General features: G+C 48.3%; 1 protein-coding gene across 4 annotated transcripts; it reads right to left on the bottom strand.

Annotated features, from left to right (window-relative positions):
• Positions 1 to 788: 788 nt before the first annotated feature.
• On the bottom strand, positions 789 to 18,327 carry LOC149455982 (acetylgalactosaminyl-O-glycosyl-glycoprotein beta-1,3-N-acetylglucosaminyltransferase-like). Of its 4 annotated transcripts, none has more exons than XM_089685612.1 (2): positions 18,253 to 18,327; positions 789 to 3,238 (listed from the first exon to the last, which is right to left on the bottom strand). In XM_089685612.1, exon 2 carries the CDS (start codon positions 3,229 to 3,231, stop codon positions 2,119 to 2,121), a length of 1,113 nt encoding a protein of 370 aa, XP_089541738.1. In that variant the 5' UTR covers positions 3,232 to 3,238; positions 18,253 to 18,327; the 3' UTR covers positions 789 to 2,118. The 4 variants fall into 4 exon arrangements, with proteins under 4 accessions (XP_089541738.1, XP_089541735.1, XP_089541737.1 ...); XM_089685609.1 differs by lacking the exon at positions 18,253 to 18,327 and adding an exon at positions 12,900 to 12,967; XM_089685611.1 differs by lacking the exon at positions 18,253 to 18,327 and adding an exon at positions 10,785 to 10,904.
• Between the last annotated feature and the right edge of the window lie 1,115 nt (positions 18,328 to 19,442).

The following is a 19,442-nucleotide window of genomic DNA, read 5'->3' as shown; positions in this document are numbered from 1 at the left end:
CATTTTCTTGGTACCAACATGGCAGGATAGAGGTGGTAGTGAGCTGCCGTGGACCAGGACCAGGAAAGGAAAATTGCGGCAAGTATTCAATAGCTCCTATGAAGAATGGCTATTCAAATTCAAATTTATTCTATTGAAAAATTGAATATTAGAAGACAGTTATATTCTTTCTCTTCTTTTTATTCTATTCTATTCTTTTAATATCTATTTTATTCTTTTTTATTCTAATATATTCTATTCTTATCTAATCTATTTTATTCTATTCAAAATTAAAATTTCCGAAGACAGTTATATTCTTTCTATTTTATTCTATTTTGTTTTATTGTTTTTTTTCTGTTCTACTCCATTCTTTTCTATTCTAATCTTTTATGTTCTATTCTATTCTTTTCGTATTCAAATTTCCTCTGAATTTTGTTTCCTTATTTCAGATTCATTGCTATTGTAATTCAGAAATTCTGAGACACCCGAATGTCAGGATAATGAAAAATGTGTCCGAATAATAACTTGTAAGGAAACGAGCTGCACATGTCTAATATTTGGGGACAACCATAATGGAGCCACTGACTGCACAAAATCCGAGTCTCAGGAATTCAATAGCTCCTATGAAGAATGGCTAGCACAAGGCTCTTTGGCTGCTGAGAAGAAAAAAAAAGGCCAAGGGATGGCTCCACCAGTGAGGATATTTCTCGTGGTTGCAGGTTTAGAAAAGGTAGTCTCACATTTCTGAAAAACCTCATAAGGAAGCCAAGACGACCAGCTGCCCACAATGAAAGTAGACCTCAACTGAGTGAAAGGTTTTGTATTCTCTTTAATGACATAAAATGATTTGAAAAAAAGAAAATTAACAAAGAGGAACAAAAATAAGATATTCATAAGTATATAGTGCCTAAAAAACCAGCCTACTAACATTCAGAGCAGCTTGACCTTTGCCAAAGTAAGACCTTCGTGGTCCAGGCTTCTGAGATTGGAGTACATTGTGTCCAAAAACCAGCCCACCAACATTCAGAGCGGCTTGACCTTTACCAAAGTAAGAGTAACGTGGTCTAGGCTTCTGAGGTTGGAGAACATTGTGCCCAAAAAACAGCCTACTAACATTCAGATCAGCTTGACCTTTCCCAAAGTAAGACCAATGCGGTCTTGGCTTCTGAGGGGGGAGTATATGGTGCCCAAAAAAAACAGCCTACCAACATTCAGAGCGGCTTGACCCTTCTCATGTAAGACCAACGTGGTCTAGGCTTCTGAGGGTGGAGAACATTGTGCCCAAAAATCCAGCCCACCAATATTCAGAGCGGCTTGACCTTTCCCAAAGTAAGACCAATGTGGTCTAGGCTTCTGAGGGTGGAGTACATTGTGCCCAAAAAACCAGCCTACCACCATTCAGAGCAGCTTGACTTTTCCCAAAGTAAGACCAACGTGGTCTAGGCTTCTGAGGGTGGAGTACATTGTGCCCAAAAAAACAGCCCACCAATATTCAGAGCGGCTTGACCTTTCTCAGAGTAAGAGCAACATGGTCTAGGCTTCTGAGGGTGGAGTACATTGTGCCCAAAAAACCAGCCCACCAATATTAAGAGTGGCTAAACCTTTCTCAGAGTAAGAGCAACGTGGTCTAGGCTTCTGAGGTTGGAGTATATAGTGACCAAAAAACCAGCCCACCAACATTCAGAGTAGCTTGACCTTTCCCAAAGTAAGACCAACGTGGTTTAGACTTCTGAGGTTAGAGTATATAGTGCCCAAAAAACCAGCCCACCAACATTCAGAGTAGCTTGACCTTTCCCAAAGTAAGACCAACGTGGTCTAGACTTCTGAGGTTGGAGTATATAGTGCCCAAAAAACCAGCCCACCAACATTCAGAGCTGCTTGACCTTTCCCAAAGTAAGACCATCGTGGTCTAGACTTCTGAGGTAGGAGTATATAGTGCCCAAAAAACCAGCCTACTAACATTCAGAGCAGCTTGACCCTTCCCTTCTATTCTAGGCTTCTGAGGTTGGAGTACATGGTGCCCAAAAAAATCTGGCAGCTCCAGATCCTGGTATCCTTCAAGATGGTTGGTGGTAAGAGTAGAGGCCTAGAACTGGTCCATCTCATATATGGGGCTCACAGTTTATTAGGATGGACATCCTAATATACAGACAACCTCTGTCCACAATCAAGGTCTGGATCCTGCACAGCGTTCCACATGATCATCATCTCAAAGGGAACAAAGCGGTGTACCATTAAAAGTTGCCTATAAAAGCACGGGTCAAAAGAGTCAAAGTTTTCTGATGGCACTCTCACTCCCACCGTACTCATGGCCATGTGAGAAGCTGGGGCCAAGCCAGCCTTCTCCAGGCACATTCCAAGGTAAACATCATCAATGGGGATCAGCGGGATGTCCAACGACATTTTGTAAATGGCATGGGCGGTATATTGGGACATGAGGATTCCTCCACCTGCACAATAAGCCGGGTAGGAATTGGAGCTGAAGACTTGTACGGGGACGTAATATTTGCTTTTTGGGTTACGAATGGGCCCAACGTTGGAGATCAACTGTCCAACATAGAGGTGACTATCGGCATCCATGTCACGTACGTATTTGACTACATTGATGGTGTTAAGAAACACGTCATCGTCTCCATTCATCACAAAATGAACTCCTGGGCAGTTTTCAGTAAGCCACTCGTGGAAGAGGAACTGCTTTAAGGTCAGGTTATAAAAAGTGTCATGGAAGTCCCAGTGAAGGATGTCCCTGTATTTTTCGCTCTCGATTTTTAGAAGGTGCCTTAAATGTCTGTCCACATGCTCATTTTTAGAAGTGCCGGAGAGGAAAATCCTTTTGACATGGGCCCCTTCATAGCTTCTTTCCTCCCCCCAAGTCTGTCGAACGATGGATCTCCTTTCAAAGTTTTGTGGAGAAGACTTTATGGCAAGAAGCAGAATAACCTCTTTAGATTCGGCTCTCCCACCACATTTCATGGGTGCGTCCAGGATCTGCGGGAAGCTCCTGCATTGTTTGTATCTCAAGAAGTCTTGATAGATCCCAGGCAGCTGGGTAAAACCTGAAATGTTGTTCACCAATGGGTCCTCCCTGCATCTGCCCACCACTCTGCCTTTCTTTGGTTGGGTAAGGACTGGTGTGTCTTCTTTATTTTCTTCTTCATCTCTGTTGTCACACCTGTTCATGATGAGTAGGAGACAGAGAAGAGCCATAGCCAGCAGCAGGATGTGCTCCACCGTGACGAAGGACAACCTCATGGTGACACTGTTAAAACAACAAGGTATTTCTGAATGTTGAGGTCCAAAAATAAGACCACCCCCTCCTCCCCCAATCTCATCACTCTACTGAACTACAGAATTTATTCCATATCCTATGACTAGCTACTGCTGGCCACACACCACTAGAATTTGGTTTGGACATTAATATGAAAGTTCTGGAATATCGTTCACCAAAGTCGAGTAACTTCATTGGAGAACCCTTAAAATGTTGTTCAGATCTGCCAATGGGATGGGATCCCCGGAACGAAGGAAGACGGCATTCAAAGTCAGAATTTCATTCCTGCACCTTCCAAATGTTCTCATCACAACAGCTGAGAATGAACGCTGACTTTGACTCCCATTAACCATGAGAAGATCTAACGAATGTTCCAAAAATGAGACGTTTCTTCTGGAGTAAAGCCAGCCGTACGCTGGGGCCCCGTTCACACCGGAGGTCCCCAACTTCAGGGAGTTGGCCATGGTTTCTAAGGAAGCAGCGGGTACTGGGACCCCGTGATCTCATTGATCAAATATGGTCATGTCCATATATAGTCAGTGATGGTACCCAGGAGACCCCGCCCAGGGTTGGACTGACAACTCATGGGGCCCCCTGGGCAATAGGGGATCATGGGGCCCCTGTGTCCTCGCCCACACTCAAACCACATCCAAAAAAGATTATGAAAGGTACCAGGGGCATCTCATGGGGCTCCCTACTGACCCCGGGCCCTTGGGCAGTGCCCGAGTTCCCAAATGGTCAGTCTGCCCCTGACCCCCCCCCCCTGTATGTAACAGCTGTCATCCAATCAACCCTCCCCTTCAGTCTTGCACAGGTGTACTGGCACCTCCCCCTAAGTCTTGCACAGGTGTACCGGCTCCTCCCCCTCAGTCATGCACAAGTGTACTGGCTCCTCCCCCTCAGTCTTGCACAGGTGTACCGGCTCCTCCCCCTCAGTCTTGCACGGGTGTAGCAGCTCCTCCCCCCTCAGTCTTGCACAGGTGTATTGGCTCCTCCCCCTCAGTCTTGCACAGGTGTACTGGCTCCTCCCCTTCAGTCTTGCACAGGTGTACCGGCTCCTCCGCCTCAGTCTTGCACAGGTGTAACCACTCCTCCCCCTCAGTCTTGCACAGGTGTACCGACTCCTCCCCCTCAGTCTTGCCAAGGTGTAACGGCTCCTCCCACTCAGTCTTGCACAGGTGTACCGGCTCCTCCCCCTCAGTCTTGCACAGGTGTACTGGCTCCTCCCCTTCAGTCTTGCACAGGTGTACCGGCTCCTCCCCTTCAGTCTTTGCACAGGTGTACCGCCTCCTCCCCTTCAGTCTTGCACAGGTGTACCGTCTCCTCCCCCTCAGTCTTGCACAGGTGTACAGACTCCTCCCCCTCAGTCTTGCACAGGTGTACCGCCTCCTCCCCCTCAGTCTTGCACAGGTGTCCTGGCTCCTCTCCTTAAGTCTTGCACAGGTGTACCGGCTCCTCCCCTTCAGTCTTGCACAGATGTACCGGCTCCTCCCCTTCAGTCTTGCCCAAGTGTACTGGCTCCTCATCCTCAGTCTTGCACAGGTGTACCGGCTCCTCCCCTTCAGTCTTTCCCAGGTGTACCAGCTCCTCCCTCTCAGTCTTGCACAGGTGTACCGGCACCTCCCCTGGTTACTCTGATGTCACTGCACACTGTGAGATCCTCACAATGTGCATTAGAAGCTGCAGCAAATCAGAACAGGCTGAAGGACATCCAGCATTATCTAGTTCTTTCTTCCCCAGCCTGACTGTCCCTGGGCCCCGCCCCTTACATTCACTGGATTTCAGTTCTGTCAATTGGAGGCTCACCATCCCATGTGGGCGTTACCTATGCAAATATAGCCTGCTTAGGAACGCCCACTATTCCAGACTGACACCCACCAAGGCATTTTGATATTTGCATAACTCCTCCTACTGCTTACATCAGGGCTGAGGAATCTGTGTACAGCCCCCTGCATGCTCCTCCCAACAGTCATGATCTGCCTGCATTGCAGAGAGAAGCACAGAGGCCCAGTGATGAAATCACTGTATATAAAATAAGATTTTATTTAACCGCTTCCTGACCACCTTATAGTAAAAGAATGGCTGCAGGGCGGCCCGGGGGTGCAAAATCACCTGTATATATATATATATATATATATATATACACACGTGACTTTGCAGTTCTGGGTAGGGAGCGCTCCTACCTGCATCGCCATTCGCGGCCATGGCTGTCAATCACCAGCGCCCAGTAATTGCCGAGGATCTCTGATGGAGAGGAGGACTGTCAGAAAACAAAACCGTTCACCTCCCTGTCGGCTCCGCACACAGGTAACCCTTTGATCGCCCCCCATGTTACCCCCTTCCTGCCCAGTGCCATCAGTACAGTGTCAGGGCTTTGTATTATCACTGATCACTGTATTGGTGTCACTGGGGATGTCAGTGACACCAAGTCAGTCCCCCCCCCAGTGTCAGTCGCTGATCGCCACCATTACTAGTATATAATCCCGATATCTATCCCGCCATTTGTAGACACGATAACTGTCACGTCAACCAATTCATTTACACGCAGTGGGATGTGACAGCAAAGACATGGAGCAGAATGTGACAGCGAAGACACGGAGCGGGATGTGACAGCGAAGACAAGGAGCGGGGTGTTACAGCAAAGACACGGAGCCGGGTGTTACAGCAAAGACACGGAGTAGGGTGTTACAGGGAAGACACGGAGCGGGATGTCACAGGGAAGACACGGAGTGGGGTGTTACAGGAAAGACACGGAGTGGGGTGTTACAGCGAAGACACAAAGCAGGGTGTTACAGCGAAGACACGGAGCGGGGTGTCACAGGGAAGACACAGAGCAGGGTGTCACAGCGAAGACACAGAGCGGGGTGTCACAGCAAAAACGCGGAGCGGGGTGTAACAGAAAAGACGCGGAGCGGGGTGTCACAGGGAAGACGCGGAGCGGGGTGTCACAGCAAAGACGCGAAGCGGGATGTTACAGCGAAGACACGGAGTGGTATGTTACAGCGAAGATACGGCGCGGGAGACATTTTGGCCGAAATTTATGACAAAATTTGATTTTTTCAATTTTTTTACTGGACGTGTTTAATAGCAAAAAGACCAAAATATTGTTTTTTTCTCAAAATTGTTGGTCCTTGTTTTAAGGCACAAAGAACAAAAACCGCAGAGAGGGGATCAAATCCCAGTGAAAGAAAGCGCAATTCATGGGGGAAAAGGACGTAAATGACATTTGGGTGCAGCGTTGCATGACCGCGCAATGGAGCGCCGTATCACAAAAAATAGCCTGGTCAGGGGGGGGGGGGGGGGGGAATCCACTGGAGGAGGAGGGGTAAATCCTCTGGAGGGGAGGGGTAAATCCTTGGTAGGGGAGGGGTAAATCCTTATTCTCTGGAGGGGGAGGGGTAAATCCTCGGGAGGGGAGGGGTAAATCCTCAGGAGTGTGAAGGGTAAATCCTTGGGAGGGGAGGGGTAAATCATCTGGAGGGGAGGGGTAAATCATCTGAAGGGGAGGGGTAAATCCTTGGGAGGGGAGGGGTAAATCCTCAGGAGGGGTAAATCTTCAGGAGGGGAGGAGTAAATCCTTGGGAGGGTAAGGGGTAAATCCTCAGTAGGGGAGGGGTAAATCCTATGGAGGGGGAGGGGTAAATCCTCTGGAGGGGAGGGGTAAATCCTCTGGAGGGGAGGAGTAAATCCTCATCAGGGGAGGAGTAAATTCTTGGGAGGGTGAGGAGTAAATCCTCGGGAGGGGAGGGGTAAATCCTCGGGAGGGGAGGGGTAAATCCTCGGGAGGGGTAAATCTTCTGGAGGGGAGGAATAAATCCTTGGGAGGGTAAGGGGTAAATCATCTAGCGGGGAGGGGTAAATCTTCGGGAGGGGTAAATCTTCAGGAGGGGAAGAGTAAATCCTTGGGAGGGTGAGGGGTAAATCCTTGGGAGGGGAGGGGTAAATCCTCAGGAGGGTGAGGGGCAAATCCTCTGGAGGGGAGGGGTAAATCCTCGGGAGGGGTAAATCTTCAGGAGGGGAGGAATAAATCCTTGGGAGGGTAAGGGGTAAATCATCTAGCGGGGAGGGGTAAATCCTCGGGAGGGGTAAATCTTCAGGAGGGGAAGAGTAAATCCTTGGGAGGGTGAGGGGTAAATCCTTGGGAGGGGAGGGGTAAATCCTCAGGAGGGTGAGGGGTAAATCCTCTGGAGGGTGAGGGGTAAATCCTCAGGAGGGGTAAATCTTCAGGAGGGGAGGAGTAAATCCTTGGGAGGGTGAGGGGTAAATCCTCGGGAGGGGATGGGTAAATCCTCTGGAGGGGAGGTGTAAATCCTCTGGAGGGGAGGGTTAAATCCTCGGCAGGGGAGGAGTAAATCCTTGGGAGGGTGAGGGGTAAATCCTCGGGAGGGGTAAATCCTCAGGAGGGGAGGGGTAAATGCTTGGGAGGGGTAAATCTTCGGGAGGGGAGGAGTAAATCCTTGGGAGGGTGAGGGGTAAATCATTTGAAGGGGAGGGGTAAATCCTTGGGAGGGGTAAATCTTCAGGAGGGGAGGAGTAAATCCTTGGGAGGGTAAGGGGTAAATCATCTGGAGGGGAGGGGCAAATCCTCAGGAGGGGTAAATCTTCAGGGGGGAGGAATAAATCCTTGGGAGGGTGAGGAGTAAATCCTCAGGAGGGGAGGGGTAAATCCTCGGGAGGGAAGGGGTAAATCCTCTGGAGGGTGAGGGGTAAATCCTCTGTAGGGGGAGGGATAAATCCTCTGGAGGGTGAGGGGTAAATCCTCTGTAGGGGGAGGGATAAATCCTCTGGAGGGTGAGGGGTAAATCCTCTGTAGGGGGAGGGATAAATCCTCTGAAGGGTGAGGGGTAAATCCTCTGGAGGGGGAGGGGTAAATCCTCAGAAGGGAAGGGGTAAATCCTCTGGAGGGGGAGGGGTAAATTCATATTGATGAGGGGGAACCAGCGAAGTTTAAATTTCTCCCGGCTGAAGGTCCTCTTCTGGAGCTCCTGAGGCTAAATGTGTGACAACAGGGGGTCGGGTCCCGCGTTTGGCACGTTGGGGCGCGTTGTCACCCCTTTCACTAAACTGCCTAAATGCAGCACGAAGTAACATGCAACACAAGAACAGGTCAATCCAGCTTGATCATGCCCCTCCCCCTCAAGGCATTTCATCACAAGGACAACATTTCATGGAAAACTCCCAATTTTTGAAGTGATTTCAAGAAAATGTAAACTTCCAATTCTGCTCTGCAGTCCTGATAAGCGGTTGTCTTGTCCAAAATCTACAGAAATCTAAGGAAATTCTGGAGGAACCTCATTTTATTTTTTGGGGTTATAAAGTAATCCGGGTCTCTGCATTCATGGGGTTCACATCCAGAGCCGGAGACTGGAGACTGGAGATGCCCACCACCCGCATCTCTCCCGTAGGCCAGGCATTGGTGGCTTCTATTCCTCTGTCCTATCTTTCCTCCCATCTCCCTGGACTAGGATGGTGGTTGGCACTTACCTGGCACAGGTGATCCTTGCCGTCTGCTGATTTTATGATAATGGAAAGGACACGCCGAGGTTCAGATGAACTGGTAAAATCTGATGCAAGAGATGGCTTTCTGGTCCTACAAGCTCACTGCTAAGAAATATAGGCGTGTGTGTAATTTATTCCAGGACTACAGAGAATTCCGACGTCAATTACGAGGCTAAATACCACGAAATTATGTAGCGCTGACATATAATGATAACTAAACACATATATGATAAATATCTATACACGTGTGCTTATCACCATTTAAAGCGATACGATCCTCCCAGGATCCAATGGTGAAAAAAATAAAGTGAAACGTGTAAAACAGCAAAAAATCCTGCGAAGTGAAGACACAAACGCACACAACACACAATCCCCAAATGAGGGATCAAAAAAACAAAATACTGAAGTGAATCCCCTACCAGTGGGATATTTCCCTAACAAGAAATGATAAGTGCTATAAACAAAAATACTTAACCACATATTACCATCAACATATAGCGAAAAAATATATATACATTGTAACATACATGTAAGATTTGGGTCGCTGAGATGTTACATGTAGAAAACATGACAATGTAGGTTTAGCTCAGTCCATGGTAATATAATATGCGTTCAGGATTCAGTCAGAGACAGATGGTCACCAATTAGCATCTGAAAGGACAGAGCTTCCTCTGGACTGGAGGTGACACCTGGATGCCAATAAGATTTGTCACCTCCTGGAAATCTGGAAGGAAAAGGCTGGAGACAGTTCGGCTTCATGACACCAGGGGGACCAGAGGTGGTTCCGATGTGTCTGGGGGCTTTGACAAATATACACAGATCCTTGGGAGGGGAGGGGTAAATCCTTGGGAGGGGAGGGGTAAATCCTCAGGAGGGGTAAATCTTCAGGAGGGGAGGAGTAAATCCTTGGGACGGTGAGAGGTAAATCCTCGGGAGGGGTAAATCCTCTGGAGGGGGAGGGGTAAATCCTCTGGAGGGGAGGGTTAAATCCTTGGCAGGGGAGGAGTAAATCCTTGGGAGGGTGAGGGGTAAATCCTCGGGAGGGGAGGGGTAAATCCTCAGGAGGGGAGGGGTAAATCCTTGGGAGGGTGAGGGGTAAATCATCTGGAGGGGAGGGGTAAATCCTCAGGAGGGGTAAATCTTCAGGAGGGGAGGAGTAAATCCTTGGGAGGGTAAGGGGTAAATCATCTGGAGGGGTGGGGCAAATCCTCAGGAGGGGTAAATCTTCAGGAGGGGAGGAATAAATCCTTGGGAGGGTGAGGGGTAAATCCTCGGGAGGGGAGGGGTAAATCCTCGGGAGGGGGAGGGATAAATCCTCGGAAGGGTGAGGGGTAAATCCTCTGGAGGGGGAGGGGTAAATCCTCAGAAGGGAAGGGGTAAATCCTCTGGAGGGTGAGCAGTAAATCCTCAGGAGGGTGAGGGGTAAATCCTCGGAAGGGAAGGGGTAAATCCTCTGGAGGGGAGGGGTAAATTCATGTTGATGAGGGGGAACCAGCGAAGTTGAAATTTCTCCCGGCTGAAGGTCCTCTTCTGGAGCTCCTCAGGCTAAATGTGTGACAACAGGGGGTCGGGTCCCGCTTTTGGCACGTTGGGGCGCGTTGTCACCCCTTTCACTAAACTGCCTAAATGCAGCACGCAGTAACATGCAACACAAGAACAGGTCAATCCAGCTTGATCATGCCCCTCCCCCTCAAGGCATTTCATCACAACGGCAACATTTCATGGAAAACTCCCAATTTTTTAAGAGATTTCAAGAAAATGTAAACTTCCAATTCTGCTCGGCATTCCTGCTAAGCGGTTGTCTTGTCCAAAATCTACAGAAATCTAAGGAAATTCTGGAGGAACCTCATTTTATTTTTTGGGGTTATAAAGTAATCCAGGTCTCTGCATTCATGGGGTTCACATCCAGAGCCGGAGACTGGAGACTGGAGATGCCCACCACCCGCGTCCCTCCCGTAGGCCAGGCATTGGTGGCTTCTATTCCTCTGTCCTATCTTTCCTCCCATCTCCCTGGACTAGGTTGGAGGTCGGCACTTACATGGCACAGGTGATCCTTGCCGTTTGCTGAGATGATGATAATGGGAAGGACACGCCGAGGTTCAGATGAACTGATAAAATCAGATGCCAGAGATGGCTTTCTGGTCCTACAAGCTCACTGCTAAGAAATATAGGCGTGTGTGTAATTTATTCCAGGACTACAGAGAATTCCGACGTCAATTACGAGGCTAAATACCACGAAATTATGTAGCCCTGACATATAATGATAACTAAACACATATATGATAAATATCTATACACGTGTGCTTATCACCATTTAAAGCGATATGATCCTCCCAGGATCCAATGGTGAAAAAAATAAAGTGAAACGAGTAAAACAGCAAAAAATCCTGCGAAGTGAAGACACAAACGCACACAACACACAATCCCCAAATGAGGGATCAAAAAAACAAAATACTGAAGTGAATCCTCTACCAGGGGGATAATTCCCTAACAAGAAATGATAAGTGCTATAAACAAAAATACTTAACCACATATGACCATCAACATATAGTGAAAAAATATATATACATTGTAACATATATGTAAGATTTGGGTCGCTGAGATGTTACATGTAGAAAACATGACAATGTAGGTTTAGCTCATTCCATGGTAATATAATATGCGTTCAGGATTCAGTCAGAGACAGATGGTCACCAATTAGCATCTGAAAGGACAGAGCTTCCTCTGGACTGGAGGTGACACCTGGATGCCAATAAGATTTGTCACCTCCTGGAAATCTGGAAGGAAAAGGCTGGAGACAGTTCGGCTTCATGACACCAGAGGAACCAGCGGTGGTTTCCGATGTGTCTGGGGGCTTTGACAAATATACACAGATCCTTGGGAGGGGAGGGGTAAATCATCTGGAGGGGAGGAGTAAATCCTTGGGAGGGGAGGGGTAAATCCTCAGGAGGGGTAAATCTTCAGGAGGGGAGGAGTAAATCCTTGGGAGGGTGAGAGTTAAATCCTCGGGAGGGGAGGGGTAAATCCTCTGGAGGGGGAGGGGTAAATCCGCTGGAGGGGAGGGTTAAATCCTCGGCAGGGGAGGAGTAAATCATTGGGAGGGTGAGGGGTAAATCCTCGGGAGGGGAGGGGTAAATCCTCAGGAGTGGAGGGGTAAATCCTTGGGAGGAGTAAATCTTCAGGAGGGGAGGAGTAAATCCTTGGGAGGGTGAGGGGTAAATCATCTGGGGGGGAACGGTAAATCCTCGGGAGGGGTAAATCTTCAGGAGAGGAGAAAATCCTTGGGAGGGTGGGGTAAATCATCTGGAGCGGAGGGGCAAATCCTCGGGAGGGGTAAATCTTCAGGAGGGGAGGAATAAATCCTTGGGAGGGTAAGGGGTAAATCCTCGGGAGGGGAGGGGTAAATCCTCTGGAGGGTGAGGGGTAAATACTCTGGAGGGGAGGGGTAAATCCTCTGGAGGGTGAGGGGTAAATCCTCTGGAGGGGGAGGGATAAATCCTCGGAAGGGTGAGGGGTAAATCCTCTGGAGGGGTAAATCCTCGGAAGGGAAGGGGTAAATCCTCTGGAGGGGAGGGGTAAATTCATGTTGATGAGGGGGAGGGGGAATCAGCGAAGTTGAAATTTCTCCCGGCTGAAGGTCCTCTTCTGGAGCTCCTGAGGCTAAATGTGTGACAACAGGGGGTCGGGTCCCGCGTTTGGCACATTGGGGAGCGTTGTCACCCCTTTCAGTAAACTGCCTAAATGCAGCACGCAGTAACATGCAACACAAGAACAGGTCAATCCAGCTTGATCATGCCCCTCCCCCTCAAGGCATTTCATCACAACGGCAACATTTCATGGAAAACTCCCAATTTTTTAAGAGATTTCAAGAAAATGTAAACTTCCAATTCTGCTCTGCATTCCTGCAAAGCGGTTGTCTTGTCCAAAATCTACAGAAATCTAAGGAAATTCTGGAGGAACATCATTTTATTTTTTGGGGTTATAAAGTAATCCAGGTCTCTGCATTCATGGGGTTCACATCCAGAGCCGGAGACTGGAGACTGGAGATGCCCACCACCCGCATCCCTCCCGTAGGCCAGGCATTGGTGGCTTCTTTTCCTCTGTCCTATCTTTCCTCCCATCTCCCTGGACTAGGATGGAGGTCGGCACTTACATGGCACAGGTGATCCTTGCCATCTGCTGAGATGATGATAATGGGAAGGACACGCCGAGGTTTAGATGAACTGATAAAATCTGATGCCAGAGATGGCTTTCTGGTCCTACAAGCTCACTGCTAAGAAATATAGGCGTGTGTGTAATTTATTCCAGGACTACAGAGAATTCCGACGTCAATTACGAGGCTAAATACCATGAAATGATGTAGTGCTGACATATGATAACTAAACACATACATGATAAATATCTATGCAGTGTGCTTATTACCAATTAAAGCAATAAGATCCTCCCAGGATCCAATGGTGAAAAAAATAAAGTGAAACGTGTAAAACAGGAAAAAATCCTGCGAAGTGAAGACACAAACGCACAAAACACACAATCCCCAAATGAGGGATCAAAAAAACAAAATACTGAAGTGAATCCCCTACCAGGGGGATAATTCCCTAACAAGAAATGATAAGTGCTATAAACAAAAACACTTAACCACATATGACCATCAACATATAGTGAAAAAATATATATACATTGTAACATATATGTAAGATTTGGGTCGCTGAGATGTTACATGTAGAAAACATGACAATTTAGGTTTAGCTCATTCCATGGTAATATAATATGTGTTCAGGATTTAGTCAGAGACAGATGGTCACCAATTAGCATCTGAAAGGACAGAGCTTCCTCTGGACTGGAGGTGACACCTGGATGTCAATAAGATTTGTCACCTCCTGGAAATCTGGAAGGAAAAGGCTGGAGACAGTTGGGCTTCATGACACCAGGGGAACCAGAGGTGGTTCCGATGTGTCTGGGGGCTTTGAAAAATATACACAGATCAAATGAATATATTTAATCTCTCATAAAAGCTAAAATATTAGTTGCAGAAAGATGAAAATACCTCCTTCTGATTGGACACACTGTAGGCTACATCTGCATGTAACAACTGTATTTGTAGCCTCTGTAGAATCCCAGAGAAATGCAGAAAACGGTTATATGGCACCTGATTGTGACATAAATGTACAGATTTGAGTAGCTAAAATGTGATCTGTAGCAATATGTAATCATAAATTTAGTTCAGTCCTTGTCATTAAACATATATTCAGTCAAAGGTACTCAGAGACAGATGGTCATCAATTAGCATCTGAAGGGACTAGCTTCCTCTGGAAGTGACACCTGGGTGCTAATAAAATTTTGTCACTATATGTAATCAGACTTGGCCACCTTCCTGAAGCTGAAAAGAGGAACGCAGACGTTTCGGCTTCATGACACCAGGGGGGGCTCTGAGCTGTCTAAGAGAGCTCTAAAAGTATATACATACATCAAAGGAGTATGTTTCATCCCTCAAAATAGCAAAAATATTAGTTGCAGAGAGATGAAAATACTTCCTTCTGATAGGACACTCTGTAGGCTACATCTGCATGTAAAACTGTATTTGTAGCCTCTGTAGAATCCCAGAGAAATGCAGAAAAAGTGATTGGTACTGTCGCGATCGGACTGATGTTCTGGTATCAGAAATTCAATCCCCGACTTGGGGATTCAAACCGTTCCTGGTCCAATTGACTTTGGGCATTTCAGGACCAAGAACATCCTGTGGGCGGGTATGGGAATAACCCCCAGAGTCAATTGTTACAGCGAAGACACGGAACAGGGTGTTACAGCGAAGACAGGGAGTGGGATGTTACAGCGAAGACACGGAGCGGGATATTACAGCGAAGACGCGGAGTGAGGTGTTACAGCGAAGACACGGAGCAGGATGTTACAGCAAAAACGCGGATCGGGATGTTACAGCGAAGACGCGAAGCGGGATGTTACAGCGAAGACGCGGAGAGGGATGTTACAGCGAAGACGCGGAGTGAGATGTTACAGCGAAGATGCGGAGCGGGATGTTACAGCGAAGACACGGAGCGGGATGTTACTGCAAAGACGCGGAGCGGGATGTTACAGTGAAGACGCGGAGCAGGGTGTTACAGTGAAGACGCGGAGCGGGATGTTACAGCGAAGACACGGAGCGCGATGTTACAGGGAAGACACAGAGCGGGGTGTTACAGCGAAGACACAGAGCGGGATGTTACAGCGAAGACACGGAGCGGGATGTTACAGCGAAGACACGGAGCGGGGTGTTACAGCGAAGACACGGAGCAAGGTGTTACAGCGAAGACAGGGAGTGGGAAGTTACAGCGAAGACACGGAGCGGGATATTACAGCGAAGTCGCGGAGTGAGGTGTTACAGCGAAGACGCAGAGCGGGATGTTACAGCGAAGAAGCGGAGCAGGATGTTACAGCAAAGACGCGGAGCAGGATGTTACAGCAAAAACGCGGAGCGGGATGTTATAGCGAAGACACGAAGCGGGATGGTACAGAGAAGACACGGAGCGGGATGTTACAGCAAAGACGCGGAGCAAGATGTTACAGCGAAGACACGGAACAGGGTGTTACAGCGAAGACAGGGAGTGGGATGTTACAGCGAATACACGGAGCGGGATATTACAGCGAAGACGCGGAGTGAGGTGTTACAGCGAAGACGCGGAGCAGGATGTTACAGCAAAAACGCGGATCGGGATGTTACAGCGAAGACGCGAAGCGGGATGTTACAGCGAAGACGCGGAGAGGGATGTTACAGCGAAGACGCGGAGTGAGATGTTACAGCGAAGATGCGGAGCGGGATGTTACAGCGAAGACACGGAGCGGGATGTTACTGCAAAGACGCGGAGCGGGATGTTACAGTGAAGACGCGGAGCAGGGTGTTACAGTGAAGATGCGGAGCGGGATGTTACAGCGAAGACACGGAGCGCGATGTTACAGGGAAGACACAGAGCGGGGTGTTACAGCGAAGACACAGAGCGGGATGTTACAGCGAAGACACGGAGCGGGGTGTTACAGCGAAGACACGGAGCGAGGTGTTACAGCGAAGACAGGGAGTGGGAAGTTACAGCGAAGACACGGAGCGGGATATTACAGCGAAGTCGCGGAGTGAGGTGTTACAGCGAAGACGCAGAGCGGGATGTTACAGCAAAGACGCGGAGCGGGATGTTACAGCAAAGACGCAGAGCGGGATGTTACAGCGAAGACGTGGAGTGAGATGTTACTGCGAAGACACGGAGCGGGGTGTTACAGCGAATACACGGAGCGGGATGTTACAGCGAAGACACGGAGTGGGATGTTGCAGGGAAGACACGGAGCGGGATGTTACAGTGAAGACACGGAGCGGGGTGTTACAGCGAAGACACGGAGCGGGATGTTACAGGGAAGACACGGAATGGGATGTTACAGCGAAGACACGGAGCGGGATGTTACAGCGAAGACACGGAGCGGGAGACATTTTGGCTGAAATTGATGACAAAATTTGATTTTTAAAATTTTTTTACTGGACGTCTTTAATGGCAACAAGACCAAAATATTGTTTTTTTCTCTAAATTGTCAGTCTTTGTTTTATAGCACAAAGAATAAAAACCGCACAGAGGGGATCAAATCCCACCGAAAAAAAGCACAACTCGTAGGGGAAAAGGACGGAAATGACATTTGTAAGTTACAGTACTGCAGCACCGTATCACAAAAAATGGCCTGGTCAGGAGGGGGGGGGGGGGGGAGGATCCTTTGGAGGGGGAGGGGTAAATCCTCAGGAGGGGTAAATCCTTGGGAGGGGGAGGGGTAAATCCTCTGGAGGAGTAAATCCTCTGGAGTGTGAGGGGTAAATCCTCAGGAGGGGAGGGTTAAATCCTCTGGAGGGTGAGGGGTAAATCCTCAGGAGGGGATGGTTAAATCCTCAGGAAGGGAAGGGGTAAATCCTCTGGAAGGTGAGGGGTAAATCCTCAGGAGGGGAGTGGTAAATCTTTGGGAGGGGTAAAATCTTTGGAGGGGAGGGGTAAATCCTCTGGAGTGTGAGGGGTAAATCCTAAGGAGGGGAGGGTTTAATCTTTGGGAGGGGTAAATCCTCAAGAGGGGCGGGGTAAATCTTTGAGAGTTGGAAGGGTAAATCCTTGGGAGGGGTAAATCCTTGGGAGGGGAGGGGTAAATCCTCAGGTGGGTGAGGAGGAAAACCTCTGGAGGGGGAGGGGTAAATCCTCAGTAGGGGAGCGGTAAATCCTTAGGAGGAGGAGGGGTAAATTCTTCGGGAGGAGTAAATCCTTGGGGAGGGGAGAGGTAAATCCTCTTGAGGGGGAGGGGTAATTTCTCGGGAGGGGAGGGGTAAATCCTCAGGAGGGTGAGGGGTAAATCCTTGGGAGGGTGAGGGGTAAATCCTCTGGAGGGGTAAATCCTCAGGAGGGTGAGGGGTAAACCATCTGTAGGGGAGGGGTAAATCCTTGGGAGGGGTAAATCTTCAGGAAGGGAGGAGTAAATCCTTGGGAGGGCGAGGGGTAAATCATCTGGAGGGGAGGGGTAAATCCTCGGGAGGAGTAAATCTTCAGGAGGAGAGGAGTAAATCCTTGGGAGGGTGAGGGGTAAATCCTCAGGAGGGGAGGAGTAAATCCTCGGGAGGGGGAGGGGTAAATCCTCTGAAGGTTGAGGGGTAAATCCTCTGGAGGGTAGGGGGTAAATCCTCAGGAGGGGAGGGGTAAATCCTCTGGAGGGTGAGGGGTAAATCCTCAGGAGGGGAGGGGTAAATCCTTGGAAGGGAAGGGGTAAATCCTCTGGAGGGGGAGGGGTAAATTCTTGGGAGGGGGGTAAATCCTCTGGAGGGTGAGGGGTAAATCCTCTGGAGGGTGAGGGGTAAATCCTCTGGAGAAGAGGGGTAAATTCGTGGGAGGGGGGGTAAATTCTCTGCAGGGGGAGCAGTTAAAAAATATCATGTTGATGAGGGGGAGGGGGAACCAGCGAAGTTGAAATCTCTCTGAATATTCTCCCAGCTGAAGGTCCTCTTCTGGAGCTGCTGAGGCTAAATGTGTGACAACAGGGGGTCGGGTCACGCGTTCTGCTGGTTGGGGCGCGTTGTCACCCCTTTCAGTAAACTGCCTACATGCAGTGCGCAGTAACATGCAACACAAGAACAGGTCAATCCAGCTTGATCATGCCCCTCCCCCTCAAGGCATTTCATCACAATGGCAACATTTCATGGAGAACTCCCAATTTTTGAAGAGATTTCAAGAAAATGTAAACTTCCAAATCTGCTCTGCAGTCCTGAAAGCGGTTGTCTTGTCCAAAATCTACAGAAATCTAAGGAAATTCTGGAGGAACATCATTTTATTTTTTGGGGTTATAAGTAATCCAGGTCTCTGCATTCATGGGGTTCACATCCAGAGCCGGAGACTGGAGATGCCCCCCACCCGCATCCCTCCCGTAGGCCAGGTATTGGTGGCTTCTATTCCTCTGTCCTATCTTTCCTCCCATCTCCCTGGACTAGGATGGAGGTCGGCACTTACCTGGCACAGGTGATCCTTGCCGTCTTCTGAGATGATGATAATGGGAAGGACACGCCGAGGTTCAGATGAACTGATAAAATCTGATGCCAGAGATGGTTTTCTGGTCCTACAAGCTCACTGCTAAGAAATATAGGCGTGTGTGTAATTTATTCCAGGACTATGGAGAATTCCGATGTCAATTAGTAATAGCACCTTATTACGTGGCATCTTCTTTCCCTTTCCGGCTCACATCTCTTCCATTGTTTCACCCTTTCATTTTGCAATCATGAACAAAAAGTTGATAAGATTAGAAAACCAATGAGATCAATTCTTCTCCGCCGTCTCCTTGACCTGGAAGCCATTTGTCCCAACGACGCTCCAAGACGTGGATTCCATTGAAGAAGAACCTTTCATGTTGGTCCTCCAGCCTTAAAATTTCATTTTGCAAGGGCGTCCAAAAAGCTGATTGTAGCAGTTGTACGTACAGAGATGGATGTGAACTTCCATTTTGGCAAAGGCCTCCATCTTGTATCATTTCTACTCCTAAATCAGCTTCCCTCCAATCCCCCCCTCCCTATCTGTTGAGTGACATGTGGCCTGTATGATGCCAGAGATCACAGGCATCAAGCACAGTGGGAGAGATCATGGTTATAAATCCCAAACTAGCTGGTGCCCGGGTGTCTGCTAGCTTCTCAATTTGAGATATCGTAAAACCATAAACCAGTCCTTCACTGAGCTTCAAAGACATTCCAGCTAGCTGTAAAACAGACTTACATTTAAAAACCCACTTTTCCATATAATTTTATATCTGGAGATATGAAAGACTTACAAGGAGACCAGGCATACAGTCAGGTCCATAAATATTGGGACATCGACACAATTCTAACATTTTTGGCTCTATACACCACCACAATGGATTTGAAATGAAATGAACAAGATGTGCTTTAACTGCAGACTGTCAGCTTTAATTTGAGGGTATTTACATCCAAATCAGGTGAACGGTGTAGGAATTACAACAGTTTGCATATGTGCCTCCCACTTGGTAAGGGACCAAAAGTAATGGGACAGAATAATAATCATAAATCAAACTTTCACTTTTTAATACTTGGTTGCAAATCCTTTGCAGTCAATTACAGCCTGAAGTCTGGAACGCATAGACATCACCAGACGCTGGGTTTCATCCCTGGTGATGCTCTGCCAGGCCTCTACTG

The sequence above is a fragment of the Staurois parvus genome, unplaced genomic scaffold (genome assembly GCF_062004578.1).
Source record: "Staurois parvus isolate SC_StPar_1 unplaced genomic scaffold, SC_StPar_1.0 ptg000380l, whole genome shotgun sequence".
NCBI classification, from domain to species: Eukaryota; Metazoa; Chordata; class Amphibia; order Anura; family Ranidae; genus Staurois; species Staurois parvus.
Note: the sequence above shows the minus strand (reverse complement) of the source record. Positions and strands in the feature narration are given on the sequence as shown.

Excerpts from the sequence above, each read along its gene's own strand:
- LOC149455982 (XM_089685609.1), bottom strand. The coding sequence starts at position 12,922 with ATGGCAAGGATCACCTGTGCCAT. Across the intron at positions 3,239-12,899 it reads GCAAGGATCACCTGTGCCAT|TGTCACCATGAGGTTGTCCT; the intron begins GTAAGTGCCGAC and ends TTGTTTTAACAG.